This window comes from Lycium barbarum, chromosome 9 (assembly GCF_019175385.1).
Source record: "Lycium barbarum isolate Lr01 chromosome 9, ASM1917538v2, whole genome shotgun sequence".
Lineage (NCBI taxonomy): Eukaryota > Viridiplantae > Streptophyta > Magnoliopsida > Solanales > Solanaceae > Lycium > Lycium barbarum.
This window is the reverse complement of record NC_083345.1, coordinates 5,870,909-5,895,844: the sequence shown is the minus strand read 5'-3', so window position 1 is coordinate 5,895,844 and position 24,936 is coordinate 5,870,909. Positions and strand designations below refer to the sequence as shown.

Here is a 24,936-nt window from a genome sequence, read left to right as displayed (position 1 = left end):
CTGCTCTCTTCCTTTCTTTTTTTTAAAAGAATTTATTTTAGTATCGTTTCCAACTTAAGTATGTTGCTTCCAATAACTGTGCTACTCTCTTTTGGATTCTGAACTATGGCAGATTCAGAGAATCATTTAGAATTGAAGCTGACTAGTTAAATAAATCTAATGTGATGTTGTGCATATTTTAACAGGTCTTCTTTGATAAGAAACAAGTATCCAGATTTCCTACTTTAAAGATTGATTCTCATTCTGTCTGGTCATATGTTTATGCTTGGCATTCTTATTTCACCTCCTACTTTAAAGGGAAGAAAGTTTAGGTCCTTAATCTCATCTAGGAGGTTTTGTCTGCCTTCATTGTGTTCTGGTCCAGTTTGGAGCCATGTTTGAAGTTTCTTGATTGATATTTAGTTTGCATTATACTTATAGTAATCCTATTAGTTTAAACGTATCCGAGAGCATCATGTAATCTGTCCATGTTAAGCATGTATCTTGTGTTAGTTGAATAATCTAACGTAGAGTCCCGATATGTTAAGTCTTGAATCTGACTGCCAATATGTGTTAGTCTAGTTTTGATTATCATCTGTCTGAATATTGGTTCTATTGGTCTATTATTATGGTAGATGTAATGCTATGATTGGTTTGATTAAATTTAGGAGTTGAATGCTTATTATGGCTTAATGTGTTCTTAACCTAAATTATCTTCCATGTTTCGAACAAGTCTTTGTTGTCCAATATATACCTGAGTATATATATCCTTCCTTAAGTTTAATAAAGTGGAGCAGATCTGATACATCTCCTTATTTATTTGGTTTTCTTTTTTTTTCTTGGGTTTCTATGCAGTCATGGTTGTTTTGATATATATTTAGTTGGGTAGTTTGTTCTGCTTAATATTGTAGCTGGTGTGAATGAGTTATGTTTGGCTAGTTAATTTATTTGCCTAATGTAGTAGTTGGCAAGAAGCTATGTTTAGTCATTGGGTCTGTCTGCTCAGTATCATAATTTGTGTAAAATTACACTCAAGGTTGTCTAACTTGTTTGCTCAATTTGGGAAGTTGGTGATTTTCTTTTAACTAAGTTTTGAGTCTTGTATTTTTCTCTTGTCTGTCGGAAGTGTATTTTTTTTTATTTTTTATTTTTGTCTGTTGAGGTTTGGGGAAGTTTCTTTAAGGCATTAAAGCATAACCAAACAATGGATAGGCCTATATTAATTTAGAAAGAAACAGAGAACGATAAGATATTGCCCTTCCCCAACCATGGTCATTATACATGCATTTGATCATGTTCAGCCTGTGTCATTGCCGTCCACTTTCCTTAAGATTATAGTTTGTTTAACATTTGAAAGCCAGGTAATGGAATGGAAGTCCAGTAGAAGATTGCAGACATTTAGTGTAGTCATTTAAAATATTCCAAAAAAGTGAGCTGAAACCTGTGCGATTATGTGTACGTGGTGCATAGTCGAATATACATAATATATACACAAGTCGCTGATTTGCTTGTTTTGAAATTTACATTATAAATAACTTTATTTATTGATTATACACTAATCCTTTTTTCCTTTTATCTTTTGCATGAACCTCACATACGAATCCGAGGGACTCGTTTCTCCCCGCATTCGGTGTTGGGCTAAAAGTCCAACATAATCATCTCGAGCCGTCCCCGATCGGTCCTTATTCCGCAGCAGAAAATAAAAATTGCTGGGCCAAGGCCCATATAGTGTTTGCAGCAGTGGCCCAAATGGGTCAGATCCATTTAACAGCAGCCTTTCTTAAAATATGGGTTGAGCCCATTTTTAATTATCTCTCCTTTATTTATTTTGTGCATTTAATTTGTATACTAATTGTTTGTTTTTTTATTTAGTTTATATAAACCTTAATGAGTTAATAGATTTAGTTTAGTAATGGGTAGTTAGTTTAAAGAAGACTAATAATTAATCTCATAAGCTTCATTTTCTTCTTTTCACATTAAAGTTATTTATAGAATCTATAATATTTACTTCTAAAATAATTGATAGTATAAATTAATATTTTTTTTTTTAGTTAAAGAAATCATATTTTATCTCTTGTTATCTTAATTTCAAAACACCACTAATACACAAATATAAATTCAAGCATATTTTATAAATAACCCTTTCAAGTTTGAATCAATCACCCATATTTTATAGAAAAAATGATAAAGAAAACTCACTTCCTTTTGAATCTTATTTATAAGCTTAGATTTTTCTACATTGTTATAATCAAATAATACGATTTATTCAAAGTGCAAAACTGCCAAATCTCTTCTTAACAGCTATTATTTATGGGAAAATTATCATATTTTATAAAATCTTATATTAAATAGCGTTTTATTTTAAAGTTTAGCCACATTTGTAAATCTTCTTTAAATGACATTTTTATCTTAACAATGCTTATAAGTTTTATTTCATGCAAATTATCACATTTCCTATAAATTTTATTAAATATTATTTTTTATTTAAGGCTTCGTCGATAATTTCAAGTTTCATTTAATTTTTAGAATCTTCTCTTACGCACATTATTATATTTTCTACAAGTATTATTTCAAATAATATCATTAGTATTTTCATTTAAAGTCTTAGCGGTATTTATAAGTCCTATTTAAAAAATGGAATTTCAAGTTTTCTTTCATATTAAATTTTTGTAAATCTTATTTTCACTAATATTATTTTCCTTTTAAAATTTTAGAAACATTTGTGAATCATTTTAAAATTTAAACATTATATTTCAATATAATTAATTAACCTAAGTTTGGCCGGATAACCGTAGTTAACGGATTCTAAAGGATGCCTAACACCTTCCCTTTAGGATAATATAGAGCCCTTACCTAGAATCACACTGGTTAGCAGACCATTAACGGAGGTTTAGTTTTAACTTTACCTTAGTTAATATTTAGGTGTCCTAATTCACCATTAAATTAATTAGGTGGCGACTCCTTGAAACAAATAAACAGGAATCACTAATACGTCATACTCCCTAAATCAACCCGGTTAAAATGGGGTGTGACAATTTGATTTAAGGGAAATTCTTCACTTCCACTTAACTTCTCTATAAGCAACTCTTTGATACCCATAAGGTCTCACAAGCTGCAAAAAGAAGCCTAAATTACAGTTTGATATTTATCCCGACTCGACGAGAGAGACACTTGGTGCATCTTGAATAGAGAACAAGAGATGTTGCTCCCTGAGATTGCCCCCATTGTTGAAGATTTGTTGATCTAATTTATGAGAGAAGAGATGAAGGGCAGATTTGGTCCCACTGGGCGTGCTAGAATTTGTAGACAATAAAATTCGCGTCGAGAAAATAATAATCGAGACAGGAAAATATCGCAACAATCTTTGTATTTGATTTCAGAATATGAGTGTTACAATCTCTATGATTCCTCTGATTCGTCTTTTCAACAATAATTTCAAGGGCTTTTGAGCTTATTCTTGAACTTGATGGATTTGATCTTGACTTGTACTTGAATTCAAGGGCTTTTGAGCTTGATCTTGAATCTGGTGGTCTTGATCTTGAACTTGTACTTGGATTCAAGGGCTTGAAGCTTGATCTTGAATCTTCGTCTAGATCTCTAGAACTTCTAGAGAAATACTTGAATGCTTTTAGCTTGTAGAGAAATCCACAGTGTTTGATCCACGAGCTCTCTCTTGCTTCTTGTTAAAATTTCTGTCCTTTTTTCTGAATTATGAGACCCCTATTTATAGTTGTAGGATGGAGGAGTTGTGATAAGGACATGCTTCTTTCGACCAATCAGAATTAAGCTGACATGTCGATATTTGATTGGCCGGAACATATCACTTGTACACGTGGCGCATCCTCATTGGCCTTTGACTTGACTAGGCATGTTGCATCATTTTGACACGTGTCATGACCCTATAGGCTCCTTTGTTTGACTTGGCATGTCACATCATTTGACACGTGGCACTAAAGTGGGCCTCATGGAAGATGACATCTTGGGCTTAGCAAAGTGGGCTCATCATTTACAGCCCAAATCGATGGATTAGTCCAACAGAATTGGACCATTAATTAAATTTGTATTAATTGGACTTAAATAATTAATCCAACTATACTAGTCTATAATATTTCTTTAGACTCATATATCTTGAATTTAATATAATCCGAATTTTCGGTGGATTTAAATTTAATAAAATTTCATTGTCCACAGATTTAGAGAGTCATACTCATACCGTCATACGAACATGAAGTGTAAGTGGGCGGGTGCATATATTGCCACTTATTAGTCTTAAAGTGTTCTGGTAATCTCTCGAATTCTGACTTTCAATCGAATGAAATTAACTGTCACCATGTCATTTATTTTTGTTTGCTCGACAAGATGTCACTCAGCTATCTTCAATTCTTTTGCCCTCACATTTGGTTCAACACTTGGAATATTTTTGCATATAGGAAATCACATATAGACAAGCTAAGGCACATTACAGGAATTTTGACAGTTTGATCCTTTAAGTTTGTCAAAAGTTAATAAGTTGTCTTTGCCAAATATTTAACAATTTATGTTCTGTTAGATTTAATAGAAACAATGCAAAAAAAAAAAAAAAAAACATAAATATCAAGAAAGTCCAATCAAATTCTAAGATATACAACATAAAAGAATTACACTGGATACTAAAATGATATTAAAAAAAAAATAGGGAACAGAGTCAAAATGCCCTTAACGTATTAAAAATGGTTTAAAATTGTCTTATTTCTACCTATTGGATAAATTTGTCCTTCCTTCCATCTATTTGGATAAAAAAAAATGTCCTTAAAGTCTAAATTTAAGCCTAAAATTGTCCCTCCTTTTAACAAAAGTTGATGTGCAATATATGATTTTTTAAATTAAATATGTGACATTATTTTTATTGGTTCACATATAGTTATAGAGAAAAGGCCATAAATAGTCCCTTATCTATGGGAGTAGGTCTAAAATGGTCCTTTAACTATACACTTACCGATTTTAGTCTTTTAACTATTCAAAAACTTATCAAATTTGGTCTCCGTCTATTTTTTTATACAAACAGCGTACAAACTCATAAACCTTCGTGAGATTAATCGTTAAACCATTACTTAGACCTATATTTCTCTCTCCCTGCTTTTTTTTCCTCAAGTTCATTCTTTAACCTCAACTTTTTTCCTCAAGTTCTCTCTCGCGTTTCGTAACCGACAAACTGCATCGGTTTTGTTAAAAAAACAAAAAATTAAAAAAAAAAAACTGACGGTCTCACGTCGGTTTTTTTTTTTTTTTTTTTTAAATTAAAGAATGAAATGTAAGACCTTGGAATCGAACCCGGGTATGTTCCTTGGCATTAAAGGGCTTTACCACTAGAACACTGATATTTTTTGTTCATATACTTACATTGATTTAATTTTTACTGTTTTTCGCTCTAAAAACCGACGGAGTCCGTCTCCGTCGATTTTTTTATTAAAAAAAATAAAAAATCAACGGACTCCATTGGTTTATTTTAGAAAATAATTATATTTTTTTGCACATTTTTGTGCAAAAAATAACCGACACATTCCGTCGATTTTCTTAAAAAAAATGATTTAAAAAAATTATTGAAAAAACCGACGGAATCCGTCGGTTTTTTCCATTATTTTTTACCAGTTTTTTAGTAGTGTTTGAGAAGAATGGTTACAGAAATTTTGTGCCTGAGTTTGTCTTTTCAAATTTAGAGACTAGAGAGCGACACCAGTGCCAGAATGCTCTTTTTTTTTTTTTTTTTTTAACAAGTGGAACTTGAGGAAAAAGAAGCAGGGAGAGAGAAATATAGGTTTGAGGAATGGTTTAACGATTAATCTCACGAAGGTTTATGAGTTTGAACGCTGTTTGTATAAAAAAAATAGACGGAGACCAAATTTGATAAGTTTTTAAATAGTTAAAGGACTAAAATCGGTAAGTGTATAGTTAAGAGACCATTTTAGGCCTACTCCCATAGATAAGGGACTATTTATGGTCTTTTCTCTATAGTTATACCCAAATTCATTCACAATCCAACTCATTAACCAAAATCTATTTCTAAACGTGTGGCTCTTAAGCTCGTTTTATTCTTATGAAAATTTATTACTCCGACGATTATAAAAACATATTTATGTATTTTCCCAAACACAGTAAAGTTTTCAATCCGTAGATAACAATGATATTCATAGACCATAATAGCTGAAACAAGAAAGCAGGTCAATTCTTCATTTGTTTCTTCCGATGTTTGAGTAATTAGGTCATATGCTGAATGAAAGAGGAAGAAGTGTTGGGTTTTTTAAAAATGAAGTTAGGGTTTATGGATTGAATTGTGAATGAATTTGGGTCTAATTACACGTGGACCAATAAAAATATTGTTACGTATTTAATTAAAAAATTCATATATTCCACATAAGCTTTTGTTAAAAGGAAGGGTAATTTTAGGCTCAGATTTTAACGTTGAGGGCATCTTTTATCCAAATAGGTGGAATGAAGGGTAATTTTAGGCTTAAAATTAACATTAAGGGTATTTTTTATCCTAATAGGTGGAAGGAAGGGAAATTTTAGGCTTAAATTTAACGTTGAGGGCATTTTTTATCCTAATAGGTAGAAGGAAGGGCATTCAAATCCAATGGGTGGAAGAAGAATATTTTTTAATTATCTCTAATACGTTAAGGACGTTTTTTATCCTTTTTCGCAAAAGAAATAGCAAAAATTGCATCTCAAAAAGCTGGATCACAATCAATAAATAAATATAAAATAGCTGAAATTATAAAAATTATACTTCTAAATATAGATTTCCACTATTATTATTTTTTATATAATCACGTTAAATCTAACGAGCAAAGTTCGATAAATATTTAAAAAGGATTAAAAGTGTTAACTCTTTGCAAAACATAAAGGCCCAAAATTATTCAATGCATATTTAAGGGAGTATTTTGAACCTTTCCTCAAACTAGTCTCTCCCACCATAAAAGAGAAAGCCTTGCCGCGCTCCACTTTCAGGCTTACTTCCACCACAGTTCACCTCTAGTCCTTCACCGTATTTGTAAGTCTATCTCTTACAGTTAATGCTTTATTTTTTTGTTAGGGTGAAGATTGTTGTGTTGAATCACTGATATGATTATATTTGAGAACCTCCAACAATAAAGTAAGTAATTTAAATTACTTCTGCACAAGGGGTAAAAGGGGGAGCCAATTTTTCTCTCCTTTTTATGAGAAAAAAAAAAACAGAAATAAAGATATCGACATACCAAAGTTTCAAAAAGCATTCGTGACTCCTTATCTAACTTTTCCAGCTGATAAGGTGTTGGCCTAAATATATATAATATTAACATGTGTTCTCAGTACGTTTCATTATGGTCCACAAGACGAGAAGAAAAGTACAACATCATTCATTGGAACTAGTAAATATAGGCAAAAAGCAGTGGAAAACCTCATAAAGTAATGGAAAAAGAGCCTGATTTACTCCTTTATCATTAAAAATAGTTTATATTTATTCCGGTTATATTATTAGCACAAATTTACTCTTATCATTGCATAACTTGCAATATTTACCTCTATTTTTAACTGTGCTCCATATTGCTATTAGAATTCCATGTAGCTTAACATTTGAATGAGGTAGCGCCACATGACATGCCACCTCGCCACTCTCTCTCTCTTCATTTTTTTCTTCCAACTCCAACCAAAGTCACCTCAAACCACCATTAAAGTTGTAAGCCCTTTTCTTATTGATGTTAAGATCTGTTTCTTTGTAATTTTGTTTTCTAAAGGAAATGTCAAGAAAAATTCAATCTTAAATTACCATCACCACAAAAATCTCAAATCTCTGACCACAAAAACCCCATCAAGAAATTTATTTTTAAAAAACCACCATGTCTTCTTCTAGTCCAGCTTTCTTCTCATCATCATCAATTCTTAACATACCCAAATCCAAATCCAAAAACATCTTAACTCCTAACTCATTTACCCAAATCAAGAACCCCTAAAAAAAGAAGTGGGTATTTCATTTCAAGGTCCATTACAGTTGATAACCCTTTAGATGAAGGAGTTGATGAAAAAGATACTGTGGCAATTGGGAAAGTTATTTCTAAGGTTAAGGTTACAGTTCCATTGAAAGTGTATCATGTACCAAAATTCAAGAATTGAATTTAGATAGAAAACAAATATCAGCTAATTTGCCTTATAAGGTGGAGTTTGTGGTAGATGATTTGGAAGGCCGAAATGGTCCAGTTAAGTTCACCATTGAAGTTATGTAACGGTAGGAAGGTGGATTTGGTTGAAGGTGAAAGAAAGAAATGAAAGAGAGAGGTTGGTAGGTGGCATGTCATGTGGAGCCCATCACATTCAAATGTTAGACCACAAATTATGTAATGATAGGGATAAATTTGTGTTGATAGTATAACAGGAGGTAAATATAGTAAATAAGGCCCTTTCCTTAAAGTAATTAATCAGTTGCGGTGGAGCCACCCTTTTTTAGTGACAGGACATATTTTATGTTAACTTTCATGATAGGCTACGGCATTATAGATAGTGGATTACTAGCGCATACGCATAATTCCTGCATCATATGGTAAACAAACATAGTTAACACAATGCTAATTGAAACACTATGATAAACTATAAAAAGCACTCATGAATTAGCCATTTTTTTATTTTTCTAAAAAAAATATATTGAAACAACTTTGGGAGAACTTTCATAAATATAAGATATATAAGAGTTAATTATATAATCTACAATTAATTTAGATATTACAAATTGTGCAACTTAAAGCTAAAAACAAGGAGATTATTGCTATGAATAAAAATTTAAAAATAAGGAGATTCCCTATATTAATGATAACATAATTAAATGCGTATAAAACACAATAATTAAGTGCTGACCTAAACAAGCTCCAGCACAATCTACTAGCAAGCTAATTCACGAATTTTAACAAAAAAAACTAATTCATGAACAAGTATATTACTGTAGTATATGTTATATATATATATATATATATATATATATATATATATATATATATATATATATATATATATATTATTCTATCTATTTATCGTATATTGTTACTATATATGTTATTGTAGAGAACAATTGGTTGGCACGTAAAGTAATATATTCATATATTAAGTATATTGTAATATTATATACTATAATATATAAACTTAGATATACTAATTTCTACTGTTGTATCCACATATATTTTGTTATTATCTTTTTAGTTAAATTTACCAATTTGAATATACCATCTACTTTTTTAGGTATATTTTAATGTATTTTTGTTATACAATATACGATATCTTTTCGTGTACTTTTCTTAATATTAATATATTCAAATAATTTATTTTAGTCACACAAAAAACAATGGCATCAGTCATCAAGTGAAAATAAAAAATAAAATAAAGAGGAGGAAACGCAAGAAAAAAAAATCTTTTTAAAACAGTAGATGGAGCATGGGATTTGAAATTGATTATGTTTTGTTTGTTTGCATAACTACATTATCTCTTATGCCCTTTTTATACATTTTTTTTGGGAGGTGGTTTTGGTGTGTGTGTGTGGGGGGGGGGGGGGGGGGGGGGGGATGATTTTGAAAGAAAGAGAAAGTAAAAAAGGGATATACATTAACGGTAGTAACTCTTAAAATTAAGTATTATTGATATTTTAGGAATGTAAAAAGTTGTATATTTGTAATTAAAAAGTTAAAATTTTGAATTAGTTGTATTTTGTAATTTTTTTAAAGTAGTTGTAATCTTTTTAATTACCATTTGAAAAAGTTGTATTTGTGTGACTTTAAGGATATTTCTTATCCAATAAGTGGAAGGACATTTTTTAACCATTTCTATGAGTAAGGGCATTTCGACCCTTTTTCATTTAAAAAAAAAAATTACAACTCAAAATGTGGATTCCACTATTATTATTTTTTAATAGGGAAAAGGTTCAAATATACCCCTCAAGTTTGTGATTTAGAGCAGATATCCCGGTCATTAAAAAAGTGATTCATATATACTCCTTTGAGTATTTTTGTTTCCTTCAAATTGGTATCAGAGCCTGTGTGAGATCAGATCAAAGCCTGTGTGAGATTCGATCAAAGCATGTGTGAGATACGATCAAAGAATCATGTGAGATCCGATATATATATCAAAAAAATATGGATATTTCATATTTACCAAATTGTCACTTTTTTGTGTTTGATGGTAAAAAATAATTTTCACAGTTAGTATCAAAAGATGAAGATTTTTTTCAAAGTTGCTGGACTGTGATCCATTATTGATAAACGGTTCGTGAAAGCCCCAGAAGGTACAACATTAACTGTTGAAGTAGCTAAACAATTGAAAAAAAATAAACAATTGGATTATAGAGTAAGTTCTACCTTGAAAGCAAGGTCGAATTGCATGTATATAACTAATATTTGCATGCAAAATCAGCAAAAGAGGTTTGGACAATTTTGGTGAAATCACACAGATGTGCTGAAGACGTGAAGAGAGAGAAACTTCAAGAGCTTTGGAGACCGTATGAGTTGGCCCAAATGAAACCAACGGAATCTGTCAAAGAATATTTTACAAGAATTACAAAAATTATCAATAATATGAAGACCAATGGAGAAGTATTGGAGGAAGTTAAAGTTCTTGAAAAGATATTGCAGTCTCTAAGATTAGAGTTTCACACACACAAAAAAAAAAAACAGTTCTTGAAGCTACCCAAGATCTTAATACTTTGAGACTTGATGATCTAGAAGATGAATTGGTGACCTATGAGATGTCCCTGAATCAATGAACATATGAGATAGTGGAGGAGGCACTGCAAACAAAGGATTATCAACCAAAAGATAAAGAAGAGCCATCGAATCTGGGAGAAATAAATGAAGAAAGCTAGAATTCAAAAATAGTGGAGAAAAGAAGAGAAGATAGAGGTTATTTTTGCTGTGGTATAGATGTTTTGGATTGCAAAGCAGAATTTAATAATGTTCAAATTGATTTATCGATGATTTTTGGGATAGCTAAAAAGGATAATTTGATTGAGAGTGATGCTCTTTCGGTAGAGGCTACTAGTTTTTTAAGTAATCAAATATGTAATATACATGATTGGTCTATAAAAGGTGGGACGATTGAAAAAGGAATATAAGTGGTTGCCATTATCACACAAGAAAAATTGTTTGAAGATATTGAAGATGAATCTAGTGATGAAAGAAGCAAAAGAGTTCATCAAGAGCAAGTTTTTGATGATCTACCCAAAATTGAAACAGAAACAATTAAGTAAAATTTTCACAAGCAGCTACCTTTTAGCTCCTTCTAACAACCTATAACTACATATTCTATATTTACAATTCGTAGCTAGATGACTCTATATTTAGCTAGTAGTCGGGTATACCAAAATATAGTATAAATATAGCGGAAATACATACGCTAGGCTAACTGAAGGTGCTATATTTATGGAAACAAAATCTGTTCCAATTTAAATTATAATCGGTTCTATTGTTCCCAGATTCACGCAACTATCCTCCCATTCCATATCTGATTCCATATCTCATTCAAACAGCTAACAAATTAAAAAAAAATTGAATTCAAAAAGTACAATCATATTTTTAACCAAAAATAAAAAGGTTCAAAAACTAGTTCATCAAAAATCTTTGAAAAATAACAATATCAAACCAGTGAACAGAGCTTGATTATCACGACGAATATATATTTGATTTCATCAGGTTGAGTTCATAATTGAGGTAACAATTTTTTCACTGCAAACATTTTTTTTGTTCGTCTTTTCTGAAATTTTGAATATACGAAAACTCAGATTCATAGATTCAAAATATTATTATTTCAGCTAAATTGAATATAACACATTGTTGTATTCGAAAACAACAGGATAATGACAAGCGTAACTGCGTTGATCCGTCATTCTGGTTTTTGGAACGATCAGAACTGTTTTGTGAATTACAAAACTGATGTTATTGTATTCATCGGTAATTGCAATTACGATTAGTTAGTTTCTACGATTACAAATCAATTAGGCGTGGATACTGTTAGGAAAACTATTTCAATAAAATATACTGTTGAAGGCGATTTTCAACCAATTGAAATACACAACGATATGGGAGTTCGTGTGTACGTTGAGCTTAAGAGAGAAAGCAAAGTTTTGGGGATGTATCCAATGTGCGTTAGTATTCATGATTTTGATGTTGAGGATGATGCAACTGGTAATCGTATTATTAGAGATGATGTGCTGCAAATTGGATATAGCGAGAATCGAGATGGTATGAAAGTTTGTGATTCTACAGGAAAGGCTGTTGTTTTGTTTGGGAATGATAACAATTTGGTAATTTCGAAACCGGAAGCGAAAGGAGTTTTTGTCGATCAAATTGTCACGACCCAACCCAGTGGGCCGCGACTGGTATCCTAACTGGATACCCATACGTACCTACTTAACAGAATTGGCGTACCATGCAGAAATTTTCAAATTAGGTGTTTACAAATGGCGAATCAGGCGGAGAACCCATAATAAGTGATCACAGATCTGGGCCAATACAGATACTATAACATACACATATCTAAACATACTGAAATTTACATATAAGCCGATAAGGCTAACATAACAGACAGAGTCGTAAAATCGTACGTACCTACCCGAACAGTAGCAACCCGTAACCCACATACATATCTACAGGCCTCTAACAGACATACAGAATCAGATGGCGGGACAGGGCCCCGCCGTACCCCAAATTACCATACATACAGAATATACAGATGTCGGAAGTTATATACCAAAAGTACTCGCTCCGGATCAAAGGAGCTCTTCAAAATAGCAGAATCTGAGCCCTAGACTAGCGGCGTGTCTCCAGGTGCGTCCGTACCTGCGGGCATGTAACGCAGCCCCCGAAAAACCGGGGGTCAGTACGAAAAATGTACCGAGTATGTAAAGCAGAAACATAACAAACATAATCATAGTCTGAACCGGAAGCACAGAAATATAGCGGACAGAACCATAAATCAAACAGACGGACAGAATTATGGTCCAGACGGACGGGCAGAATCACAATCCATACGGACAGACGGAATCATAATCCATACGGACAGACAGAATAATAATCCATACGGACAGACAGCATCAGAATCCATACGGACAGACAGAATCAGAATCCATACGGACAGACAGAATCAGAATCCATACGGACAGACAGAATCATAATAGGGCACAGGAACGTGGTCGCCACTCCTGCCTTTGGCGCCACAACATATCATATTTCAGAAGATTTCATATCTTCGAACATCTCCGTCACATAACACATCATATCATAACCACGGTAACCCCGGGGACAGATCACACGCCGGGAAACTGGACACATCATACTTCGTAACATATACACGGTAACCGGGGACGGACATATACCACTGTACCCCAGAACCGGACACATCATACTTCGAAATTCATACATGGGACCCGGCCCCCGACAAGGGACTCGGCGGCCCATCCGCACGATATAAACCAGCCCGGGATCCGGTGAAAGGAAGCATTGAGACATCCACGAATAAATTAATGAGAAACCACATACATACAGATCGTTATACGGACTCAATCAAACTGAAGTAGGCCAAATGGCGAGTCAAACCAGAGTATTCGGATAGCGTTCATAATATGCGCCTATATCCTGCTTGGGAAGGCACGACATATTATTACCAGAATCAGATTTTCAAATGTCAAAGCCATTTTGTAAAATTTATATAAAAAGTAGTCATATCATGATCAGAATAATAGTCCAGATGTTGCCTATGAGAAACGGACAGAAATAGGGCAATTTAGGTCATACAAAAAGTGTCGGGGCCTTGTGGGCCCACCTCGGACCAACTTGAGGCGACATACGTAAATTACTGATAATAGACCTTATAAGGTCGTCCACAATCATTTGGAAGTATTCCGACTCCGTTTAGGAAAGTTTCATACAAAAGTTCACTTTAGGGACAAGTTATAAGAAAAGTGATTCAATCTCACTGAAGGAATTGGAGCGGATTTCCATCTCGAATTCCGGGGAACGAAGTCGTATTTAAGGCTCGCGGCCGAGCCTATTATGTTCAGAACATGCCTGAGAGCGAAGGGGTAGGCTTTACATACCTCAATTGCGCCTTATACTCGCTTAGCTTCACTTCCAATTTCGTCCAGAATCTACAAATGGTCAAGTTTACCAATTGTCAATTCAAGCCTTTAAGATTCCATACTTAATCACATAATTGCCTACCGAAATTTCGGCAGCATTTTCCCTATATATATGACATCCCCGAGACTTAGCTCGGCTTAATATATCAACACAGCAACCCAACAACAACATCAATAACAACAACAAGCATTACAAAACACATAATATGGCATAACTAGCCATCTTTCCGGCATAACATAACATCTTTCATTCCGACCTTACATTTCCAAACCAATCTTACCATTTTCAAATTTATCACTCATCAAGATCATTACAACATAATTCGGAGACATATCATATCGTTTTCACCAAATATACATAAAGTATACACGATATACAAGTTTCCTACCAAGGGCATAATTCGCCCACAACTTCCAATCTTTTAGCAAACATGTTCATGACATATTTCTATCTTCCAACTTCATCAATGATAATCATAATTTGCATCTTCCTACTTTCATTTCCACATTTACATAATTACAATAAACTTGCATGTTTTCCTACAACAACTTAGCAACCATTTTTCCATACCAACAAAAGCCATTTTTCTTCCATTCCTTTCACAATAACACAATTAACATACTAACGGAATTTAATTCACATTCCATCATCACCATAGCATCACACGGCCATAACCTATTTTTTCCAACTTCTACTAATTCATTCAACTTTCACTTCCAATACAATTTCTACCATAATCACAACTAGATTCCAACATGAATTCAAGTCATTATATACATGCAACATATGCATACACACGGCCAACTTCCAAACAACATACCCACTTTACAAACTTCCATATTTTCATACACTCTACTCAATTCTACATATTACAACATAAACCAAACTTCATAACATAAGAAAATGAATTAATTCATACCTTTTCCTCAAGTTCTTCACTAGCCACCAAAGTCACCTTTTGGCCAAAATAATTATACCAAGTTGTAGAGAATCTTGAGCTTGGTAATAACCCCACAAGAAATGAATTTTTGAACCAAAGGAATTGGCTCCAAGAATTTTTCTTTCTTTTTCTCTTCTCTCTTTCTCTTACCCGAACCCTCTTCTTTTTTTTTTTCTTGCTTTGTTTTTCTTGATTTTACTTGAAGCTTCTATAGGATCAAGACAACTTATATAATAATTTTGTCACATGGAAATTAGTTAATTCCATGGACTTGGGCACTATATGGCCGGTTGGGCCTCTTGAATTTGGGCCTCACTTTTTTTTTTTTTGAGTCCAATTGGCTAGATTTTGTATTTCATGAGGCAAGTTTTCCAAAATTCCAATTTTGCCCTTGGCCTCCTCTCGTAATTCCACACCAACGTATTCATAACCGACACATTCATATCAAGTAAGGTCCAAATATGGCCTTATTCATTACAAGTCAAGTTATCTCGAATTTTTCGAATATGCAAAAATACCGGATGTAACACAAATTTACCAGGATAAGGAAACTTTGAAAATTGCGATGACGAAATACGCAATTCGTGAAAGATTCAATTTCAAAACTGAGAGATCGAATGCTATAAGGTATGATTTTCTAAATGTATTCTAGTAACAGAAAGTGCAGATGTATTTTTGTTATATTTGTACTATATTGAGATGATTTGTCAACTTATTTAGCACACTGTTAATTTAAAAAAATGTTTGATGCAATATATTTTTGATATATTTTTGTATATTTATACTGTATTTAATTGATTCAATATGTACTATTTGCATTGTATTATGTAGCTACACTCTGGCATGTTGGTCGCCGGAATGTAAATGAAAATTCAGAGCGTCGAGAACTGGGGATTCTGAAATGTTCAGGATTAGAGCTTTCGATGACGAACATACATGTCCGTTGAAGGACAAGGTGTATTCACAAAGACAAGCAACAAGTTGGTTTATTGGATAAGCGGTTGTCAAGACGAAAATAACTAACCATAAAAGGAAGGTAACACCTGGGGATATAATAGATGATGTTAAAAATGAATTCGGCGTAAATGTTTCTTATATGATGGCATGGAGAGCTAGAGAGAAGGCTATAAAATATTTCAGAGGTGATCCAGCTGATTCATACAAGAAGTTGCCGACATATATATACATACTTGATAAAACGTATCCTGGATCGCTCGTTAAAATGCATAAATCACCAGAAAATGAGTTTATGTATTTTTTTGTAGCACTCAAAGCATTCATTAAGGGATTCGAGTATTGTAGACCAATAGTTGTAGTGGATGGTGCACACCTTAAATCAACGTATAATGGTACATTTGTGTCGGCAAGTACTTTGGATGGAGCAGATATGTGTAATTCTATTCTATGAATGTTTTTTTTTATAAATACAACATTATGCTATTGATTTGCAAATAAAGCTGCTAAAAACATACTCTGGATATATTGCTGGTGTTAATTTGTGAATATTATATGCTAAAATACACTGTAAATATGTGGTGAATATATTGTAAATATATATTGTTGTTTTATAAATGATGTTGCTAAAAATATAGCGTGAGATCAAATTCAATTGAAGTATGTGTTGAATATATTATAAATATATACTGATTTTTGTAGGTAATATCCTACCACTAGCGTATGGTGTGATAGATTCTGAGAATAATAAGTCCTGGACGTGGTTCTTTGAACTGTTCAAGCAAGCTTATGGTGTTAGGAAAAATATGTGTGTCGTGTCCGATAGACATGAAAGCATAATACACGCAGTTTCTAAGGTGTATCCTACTGTTCCTCGTTTGGCTTGTATATGGCATTTGTGGAAAAATGTGACAAAGCAATACACAACAAACAGTGAGGTGTTGAGTCCTATATTTTATTCACTAGCGAAGGTATACAGCCAGGATGAGTTCGATAAATTGATGGAGAAGATTGGGAATGATGATATTCGGGTAAAACGATACCTAGAAGATGCTGGAAGATATAAATGGTCTAGGCTTTATTCACCTGTTAACAGAGGATGGACAATGACTTCGAATATAGCCGAATGTATTAATGGAAAACTGGTTGCTGCAAGAGAGTTACATATTTTTTATTTCCTTGAAGAAGTGAGGAAGATGTTTGGTAGATGGAATTGCACAAATAGAAAAAATGGTACCTACACATTCACAATACTGATGAGGCGGTATCACGAGATGTTGTCAATCAACGAGTACAAATCAATACGAATGAGGGTATCTTTGTTTGCAACAAAAAAATTTAATCTATATTTTTACTATATCTAATGTATATTTATATATATTCCCAATATGGTAAAACTGCTCAGTAATGCTTGTTTATTGGTTAAATGGTTCTCAGTTTGAAGCGTCAACTGAACATGTTTACACAGTGAATGATAGACCGAGGCATTTCATAATCGATTTGAAGAAGAAAACTTGCAGCTGCAGGATGTTCCAACTGGACGAGATACCGTGTTCTCATGCATGGGCAGTATTGAAGAATAAAAATTTGACTGCTGATGCATATTGTTCGGATTTATTCAAGCCGGAAACAGTTGTGAACACATATGATGTGCCAGTTGATCCTCTTCCCGATGAGACCGAGTGGAATGTTCCTAAAAGTATATCAGATGAAGTTGTTATGCCACTGATTTATAAAAGACCCCCTGGGAGGCCAAAAAAGAAGAGGGACAAGCCATTACAGGAATTGATGATTGGTAAACGCAGGAATTCTTGCGGTAAATGTGAACGTCTTGGTCATAACAAGCGTTTGTGTGATAATCCGCCGCTCAATAAGAAGAATAAATAAGTCCATTTTGATTTTATTTGTTAAGACAATTCTATTTTAAATTTCAGTTAAAAAAAATGAATTCATCTTGAATTGATATTATTCTAGTATGATTGTATTTCACATGGTTGAACATCCGATGTTTTTCAATGTAATGCTATATTGGTGGTTAAATGGGATTTGGAAAGTCTACTGTATGTAAACTGATTTGACCTGTTGTTTTGGATTTATGCTTTAATAGTTGTATTTCGTATATATTTTGGCTATATTTTAGTTGCATTTTGTCTGATCTGGTAGATAATACTTATTCTGGTTTACTGTTAACTATATCTGATATATATTTTACATATATTTGAAGTGTATTTAGATGAAATTTTAAATTTTGTAACACACTGTACATTAAAAAATGGACTTATGGAATATATCTGAGTTATATTTTCTGTGTATTTCGACTGTATTTAAATTGTTAGATGTACTACTTTGTTAAATGAATACATTTCACAGAAAATGAAAATGGAATTTATGCATTGAAAAAATAACATACTTGAAAGAAACAACAATATAAAAATCATAAGGTGGTGTTCAATATTAATCATCATAAAAAACATTACTGCACATGAAACGATATGTCCAAAATGAAAAAACAGCAACAAAAGTCGCAACCAACTATGTTATTGTTCAACATGAAAATCAAAAACACAAAAGACTTGGTGGCCTAATCAAGATCCTCTTTATCAACTGCATCATAATCAACTGCCGGTCTAATTGGTCTTGGAGGCTGCTCGTTATCACTTGATGCATTGTTGTTTGACTTATCCCATGCATAGTCGCATAAAAGGGCGCCGTATCTCATACAGAATAACTTTGCATCGAATTCGGTTGGGATGACTTCACTTGAGCTCAAGTATTCAGCGAAGGCTACCGCATACACACCACAATCCCTGAACAAAAATGATCAAAAAATTTACTGATCAAAACCCACGAAAAAAAAAGATGTATTTATTGTGTTTTTTATTGGAAGAGATTCTTACATGCTAGAGGGAGCTTGTTGTGGGAGATTGTCTACATTCACAATGTCAAAGTTGTCGGTCTGTTCTCTATTTCTGTAAGAAGGATGTGTGGCAAAATCTATATCAGCCTTCTTTTCATAGAAATCAGTCATTTGTAGACTGTGTGTCACAAGAGTAGCCAACATTTTCATTCCGGCTCTAACGACAGCATCATGCCCTGAAGCTCGGTATGAGTTGTATACGTAGATGCACCTGTTTGTAAAAAGAAAATATACGAAAAAAATAAACATATAAATTTTGTAGAAAAATGAATGATCTTTTCATTGGATGAGAGCGCATCTCTCAGTGAATGATATCACAACCAAAATCTAGTGATTTTTCTCTTTTATGTTGACAGAAATTAGTATGTTGTCAACAGTATACCACTGTACATTAACCAACAGCCTGTGCCCGTTAATGTACTCACACAGTTCATCTTCCTTACTGGCGACACATGTGGATGAATCAGAGTTTTCCCAAGATTTGTAAATTTCAACAACTAAAGTGTGAAAAATACAGCTGGCAGTGGTGAATTTATAATTGTTGTTATTGTGATACTTCCCCTTCTTGCGTAGGTAGCAGAAAATAACATCAATATGCTGTAAAAAAACATCAATTCAGTGACTATAATCAATACTATATATGTTCAATAAAACTATTGCTGTATATATATTAAATATAGTGAAATATACTCTTAAATATAGCAAAAATACAATTCTGTATACCTGGTTAGTACTATGCTCAACTAGTAAATTAATGTCTATATATTAAATATAGTGCAAATATAATGATGAGAATATTTTAAAAATACAATACAGTCTTAACGTAAATACAAAATTGTGATCTATATATATATATATATATATATATATATATATCAAATATAGTAAAAAATATACTCTAGATACATCACATTGTAATTCTATTATAAAACATAAAAAACTTAGATAACAAGCAGAAAGATATCAAACCTCATCAATCCAAAGTTGCCCATCCATAGATAACAAGTAGAACCAGTTTTTGTCGGATATGGTTGTAACGCCTAAATGTAACCGAAGTTTGGCATCCGCAGGATCCAGTTCTTCCTTGTTCTTTCTGTAATGATTTTCCTTTGGTTTCCTGTATATCAATAATGGAAAGAACATACGTTAAGTTTATTGAGAATTGATTTCTGGAAAAGTAAAAAAATAAGTTGTGACAATAAGTACCTTTTGTCGTGCGATTTCAACAGATCCTTTTCAAGCCACTTTTGATATTCTTGCAGAAACGAAGTATCTAACGGGGCATTTATAGGGTGGTCAACAAATGGGTGTTTTTTCTGATAAATGCAAGGATTGATATTTTTGGCAGAAGAACCCGCTGAGCTGAAATTGGGACAATAAGGGGACAGGTTGTATTTGCTTGGTTTCCTTTCTCGGGCAGCACCTAGATGGACAATGATTTGTTTTTCAGTGTTTGAAAGTTGTGCAGTCTCACCACTTGAGCTTTGACCCGCATTTGGTTGTACAGGAACTTGTTCTCCAGTTTCATCACTTGAATTGTGGCCAACGATCGGTTGTACTCCAACTTGCTGTTCAGTTTCATTAGTTGAACTTTGTCCGGTTGTTGGTTGTACTCCAAGTTGGATTGGTATCTGAGAATCAGAAATCATCCACTGAGAGATCGTTACTGGGTTATCGTCCAGATTCTGAGGGGTCCTTAAACTTGACAAATCAGTTTGATCATCGCGTGGTACTGGAGGAGGACCGAGAGGAATAACACATGCTAAAGGACAGTTGACTAGCAAGTCCGCTACCATTTCCTCTGATGCGGTAAATTCAGCATTAGCATTCTCCATATCACCGATTTGCTGAGATTCCTGAAATAAAAAACAAGAAAAAAATGACTGGTGTTAGTAAATTATTTCTTATCAAAACGATATGTGATTGGCACTTAAAAGCCACATTTCAATACTTACATCAAAATTTGAATGGATTGGTGTTATGGGCACTCCATCTGTTTGTGCATCACTTTTAACTCCGGTTTCTTTATCCACAACAACAACAGAAACCGGATCATTAATTGGCAACCCAACTCCCTCAACCTAAAACAATAAAAACATGGTTCAAATGAATTTAAAGGCATCAGCAAAACAGATACACATATATAGCACTGCTATAAAAGTTAAAAGTTTCATATAAATATAGACAAAATATATGGTAAATATACCTGAAATATAGTAACAGAAACCATAATAAGTAACATTGAACATAATAATCAAAATACAATTAAAATATAACCACAATATATATGAAAAACTACTATTAAAATATCAATCCAAAACAAATATAGCACTACTATTATATATAAACACAATCATAACAAAAATAACACAAATAGATACATCAAATGGAACACTACTAACAAATCACCATGTGAAAACTATATATGTAAATACACTCTAGGTAATACTAAACACAGATAAAATTCCAATATTTTCATTTTGAAAAATATAGTGCAAATATAGCAAAGTGAAAGAAAAAATGAGTACCACTGGATGACTCCTCTGCGCGGAAGTGGCACCACCACCTTGATTCTCTTTGGTTGAAAGCTTTACTGCACCGCCACTTTGATTGCCTTGAGAAATCTCACCATCACTATGTAAGTCAGCTTGCAACATTGTGTCTCCGACCTTTAAAATTTTCCAAAATAAAATATAAAGTCTTCCAATAAATATATCAAAATAAATTAAAAAGTAAACAATTTCCATTTTTAGTGTTGATTTTTACCTTATCTGGTGTTTGATTGCCCTTTATTGCATCTAACAACTTTTTGAAGTTATTATCCATGTAGTCAAATACCTACAGTTTTGAAACACAAAAAATAGAATTAGAATTGTTAATTACTTGACACAAGCAATATGAAGTAAAAAAAACATATTGAAAACAAAACGCCTACTTCTTTCTTGAAAATCCGAATCTCTTCCCTTATCAGTTTAAACTTATCTGTTCGGAGTCCTGTAGGTGCATCTGGTTTCCTTGTCCCTTTTATCCAAGATTCCTTCGGTGATGCTTGTTTCCTGGAAGGAGGAACAGAAACTGGAAACTGTGTCCGTTTCTTGCCTCGCGGGGAATCAGAATTGGCACTCCTTTGTTGTTGTTTTCCACTGGATAGATGCGGTGGTGTGGTACTAAAATCATCGTCTACCAAATCAGTACCATGTACACCATCAACTCCATGTTTGACGTCTGGTATGTCATGTGCAACAAGAGGCAATTTAAGAGTTTCTAACTCATGGGGTGTTGGAACAACTTCCTCAAATCTACAGGACTGTGAACAACAAAATATAGAAACTACATTACCATATATATCTACATTGGTAACATACTAAAAATATGAGGAAAATATAGTCAAAATATATTGATCACAAATGACTTATTTCATAAATATAGACAAAATATAATCAAAATATACCATGTAAAACAAACATATTAAAACAGTTAAATGGTAAAGGACACAAAACTGTTAAAAAGCTGCTTTACCGGGTTTTTGTCGTCTCTGAACATGCCATCCATCAATCTCTTGAATTCTGGTTTTCCTTCCGTAGTCCGCCAGTTCAAAATTCTAGGAATTAAATTGCCAGTCTTAACTGCAATGGTGGACGGGACTTTTGAGCAACATTCATACAACCATACTTGGATAGCAAGCGGCAAACCATGAATCCTATAATATTTCTTAAAACCAGCATATTTCTGCTCAATGCTTACAACCAACTCTCTAAACGAATCTTTACCCCAAGGATACTCATTATATCTCCCGTCCTCTACAACATCAAAATGGATCCTTGGTATGTTTGTTGAGTTTGGCTCACCACAATGTACCTACGTATTTATGAAATACAATATTGTCATCTTGACTGCGTCATCCCCTTTATCATCCCAGACAGTCTTGTTGAAACACTCAATAAGCTCGTGTCTTTTAACTGGCAGTTGGTTCTCCTGATTTCTACCAAAATACTCAATCATAAGCCTATTCGGTTTTGAGTTATCATAAACAAGATCATTTTCATCAGATACACAATCTAGCTCAGTGATCAGTGCAAATTCTCTAAGGCCAAAACGCAGAACTTTACCATTTATTTCAAATGTAAAGCACCTATATGTACTGCCCCTAAGTTCTTTGACCATAAAACACCGAAAAATCTGTGCTTGTACATCCATTTGCTGCATTCTAAGATATTTACCAAAACAAGAATTCCTAAACATATCCATCTTTGGGTCTGTTGGTTTGCCTCTAATATCTTGCATTACATTAACATTCATGTATCTACACATAGATGGTACCACAGCAGGGTGCTTGGTAACCAAAAATTTAGATACCTGAAACAACATGCCAAAAAACACGTATGATTGACAAAAAACAGTGAACACAAACAGGTAAAAAAGAGATCAACCAAAAATATATACAAATATAAAACAAAACAGTGATTGACAATGAAAAAAATATAATGTAAGTGAACAATAAATATATATGCATATACTGAAAATATAATGACACATATCGACTGAATATGTAAATTACAGAACTGTAATAACTGTCAACAAAATATACACAAATATACTTAAAAATCTTAAAAATTACAATTATGGTGAAAAACAATAAACACGAAATAACTGAAGAAACATGTGTAAAAAAAAAAACAGAAAATATACTTAAAATACACATATAATATAGATCTGGTTAATTCACAGATCTGTAATAACTGAACTAAACAAAAAACAAACTAAATATACTGAAAATACAACATAAATATAGCTCTTCATCATCATCCTCGTCCACATTATGTTTGGCTTTAGCAATTTTTTTGCCCTTAACATTAACAACATTGTCACCAGCCTTTCTCTTCTTTTGTTTCTCCATTTGAGAAACCTTTTTCACTTTTTCTTGTTGTTTACTCTTCGAATCAACATATTCCTTAGAACGCCTAGGATCGTTAATTCTTTTTGAACGATTCTCAGCATAAGAGCCTGCAATGGCAGTTTCATGTTGAGACATTCCCAAAGAAAAATTAGGAATCGCATATTCGGGTTCTATACCTGTATTTCTCAGAAGCTTTCTTAGTCATTTCAATTGAATCTAAGAAAAAACAACCAAGAACAAACACTGATAGTTAATTACTTAGAGTTGCATTCCTGATTCAAACGATAAAAAAACACCCAAAATATAGGTTAAATACACAGTGAAATTTAAAAATCAGTATAGAATCTTACCTTATTTTGGGAATTAGATTTGAAACGTGAGTGACATTAATGAGTAGTTAATTAGAGATAAAAAAGGAAGTTGAAGAATTGTAAAACTGATTTGAAATTGGAGGAAATTAATGGATATGGTGAATAATGGCGTGTATTTAGGAGGTAGGAGAGAGTTCCGTTTTTGTTGGCTTAAATTTAGGGGAGTGAGAAGTTATCAGATGAGTGGTAAAAACATGGTATCTATGTGAAGTAAATATATTATATTTTAGCTACTAAATATAATTATTGAAAAGTTTAGTTATGTTCCATAAATATGTAATAATGGAACCTATGCCAAGTAAATTTTACAACAATTAAGGGTCTAGATCCACAATCGATGTGCATCATTATGGATATTGAAGATGCAATTAATTTTAAGCCATTATCCGAGATTGTATATTTTGAGGAGCATGAAAAATTATTTGTTGATGATACTGCTCTACCACCTATTGAAAGGTCAACTAGAATCGAATGGGCGCACAAGATCAATTATAAATCAATTGAAGAAACAGATGATTTTAAATCAAGACTAGTTATTAAAGGATGCAAGAAGAAGAAAAGTTATGTTTGTGATATTTTGAAGATGTTTAAATGGAGAAAGTCAAATTAACTTTGAATTCTGTTGAAGAGAAACTGAAGCCCACCAAAGATGGCACCCTAAAATTTGTCGATGCTACATATTTCAGGAAATTGTTCGAGAGTGTAAGGTGGTTGACTTCTACACCATATGATATTGTTAAACTCTCAAGTTTGAA

At 32.9% G+C, this 24,936-nt stretch overlaps 2 protein-coding genes across 2 annotated transcripts; one reads left to right on the top strand and one right to left on the bottom strand.

The window, feature by feature from the left end:
• The first annotated feature begins 16,997 nt into the window (after positions 1 to 16,997).
• On the top strand, positions 16,998 to 17,883 carry LOC132611573 (uncharacterized). Its single transcript, XM_060325988.1, has 2 exons — positions 16,998 to 17,141; positions 17,434 to 17,883. Exons 1-2 carry the CDS (start codon positions 16,998 to 17,000, stop codon positions 17,881 to 17,883), a joined length of 594 nt encoding a protein of 197 aa, XP_060181971.1.
• Positions 17,884 to 18,577: 694 nt separating this feature from the next.
• Positions 18,578 to 23,945, bottom strand: LOC132611572 (uncharacterized). The gene is made up of 11 exons (XM_060325987.1): positions 23,820 to 23,945; positions 22,835 to 23,269; positions 22,433 to 22,771; positions 21,849 to 22,220; positions 21,680 to 21,751; positions 21,442 to 21,582; positions 20,120 to 20,769; positions 19,883 to 20,030; positions 19,296 to 19,510; positions 18,894 to 19,124; positions 18,578 to 18,803 (listed from the first exon to the last, which is right to left on the bottom strand). The coding sequence occupies exons 1-11, from the start codon at positions 23,943 to 23,945 to the stop codon at positions 18,578 to 18,580; spliced, it is 2,955 nt and encodes a 984-aa protein (XP_060181970.1).
• Between the last annotated feature and the right edge of the window lie 991 nt (positions 23,946 to 24,936).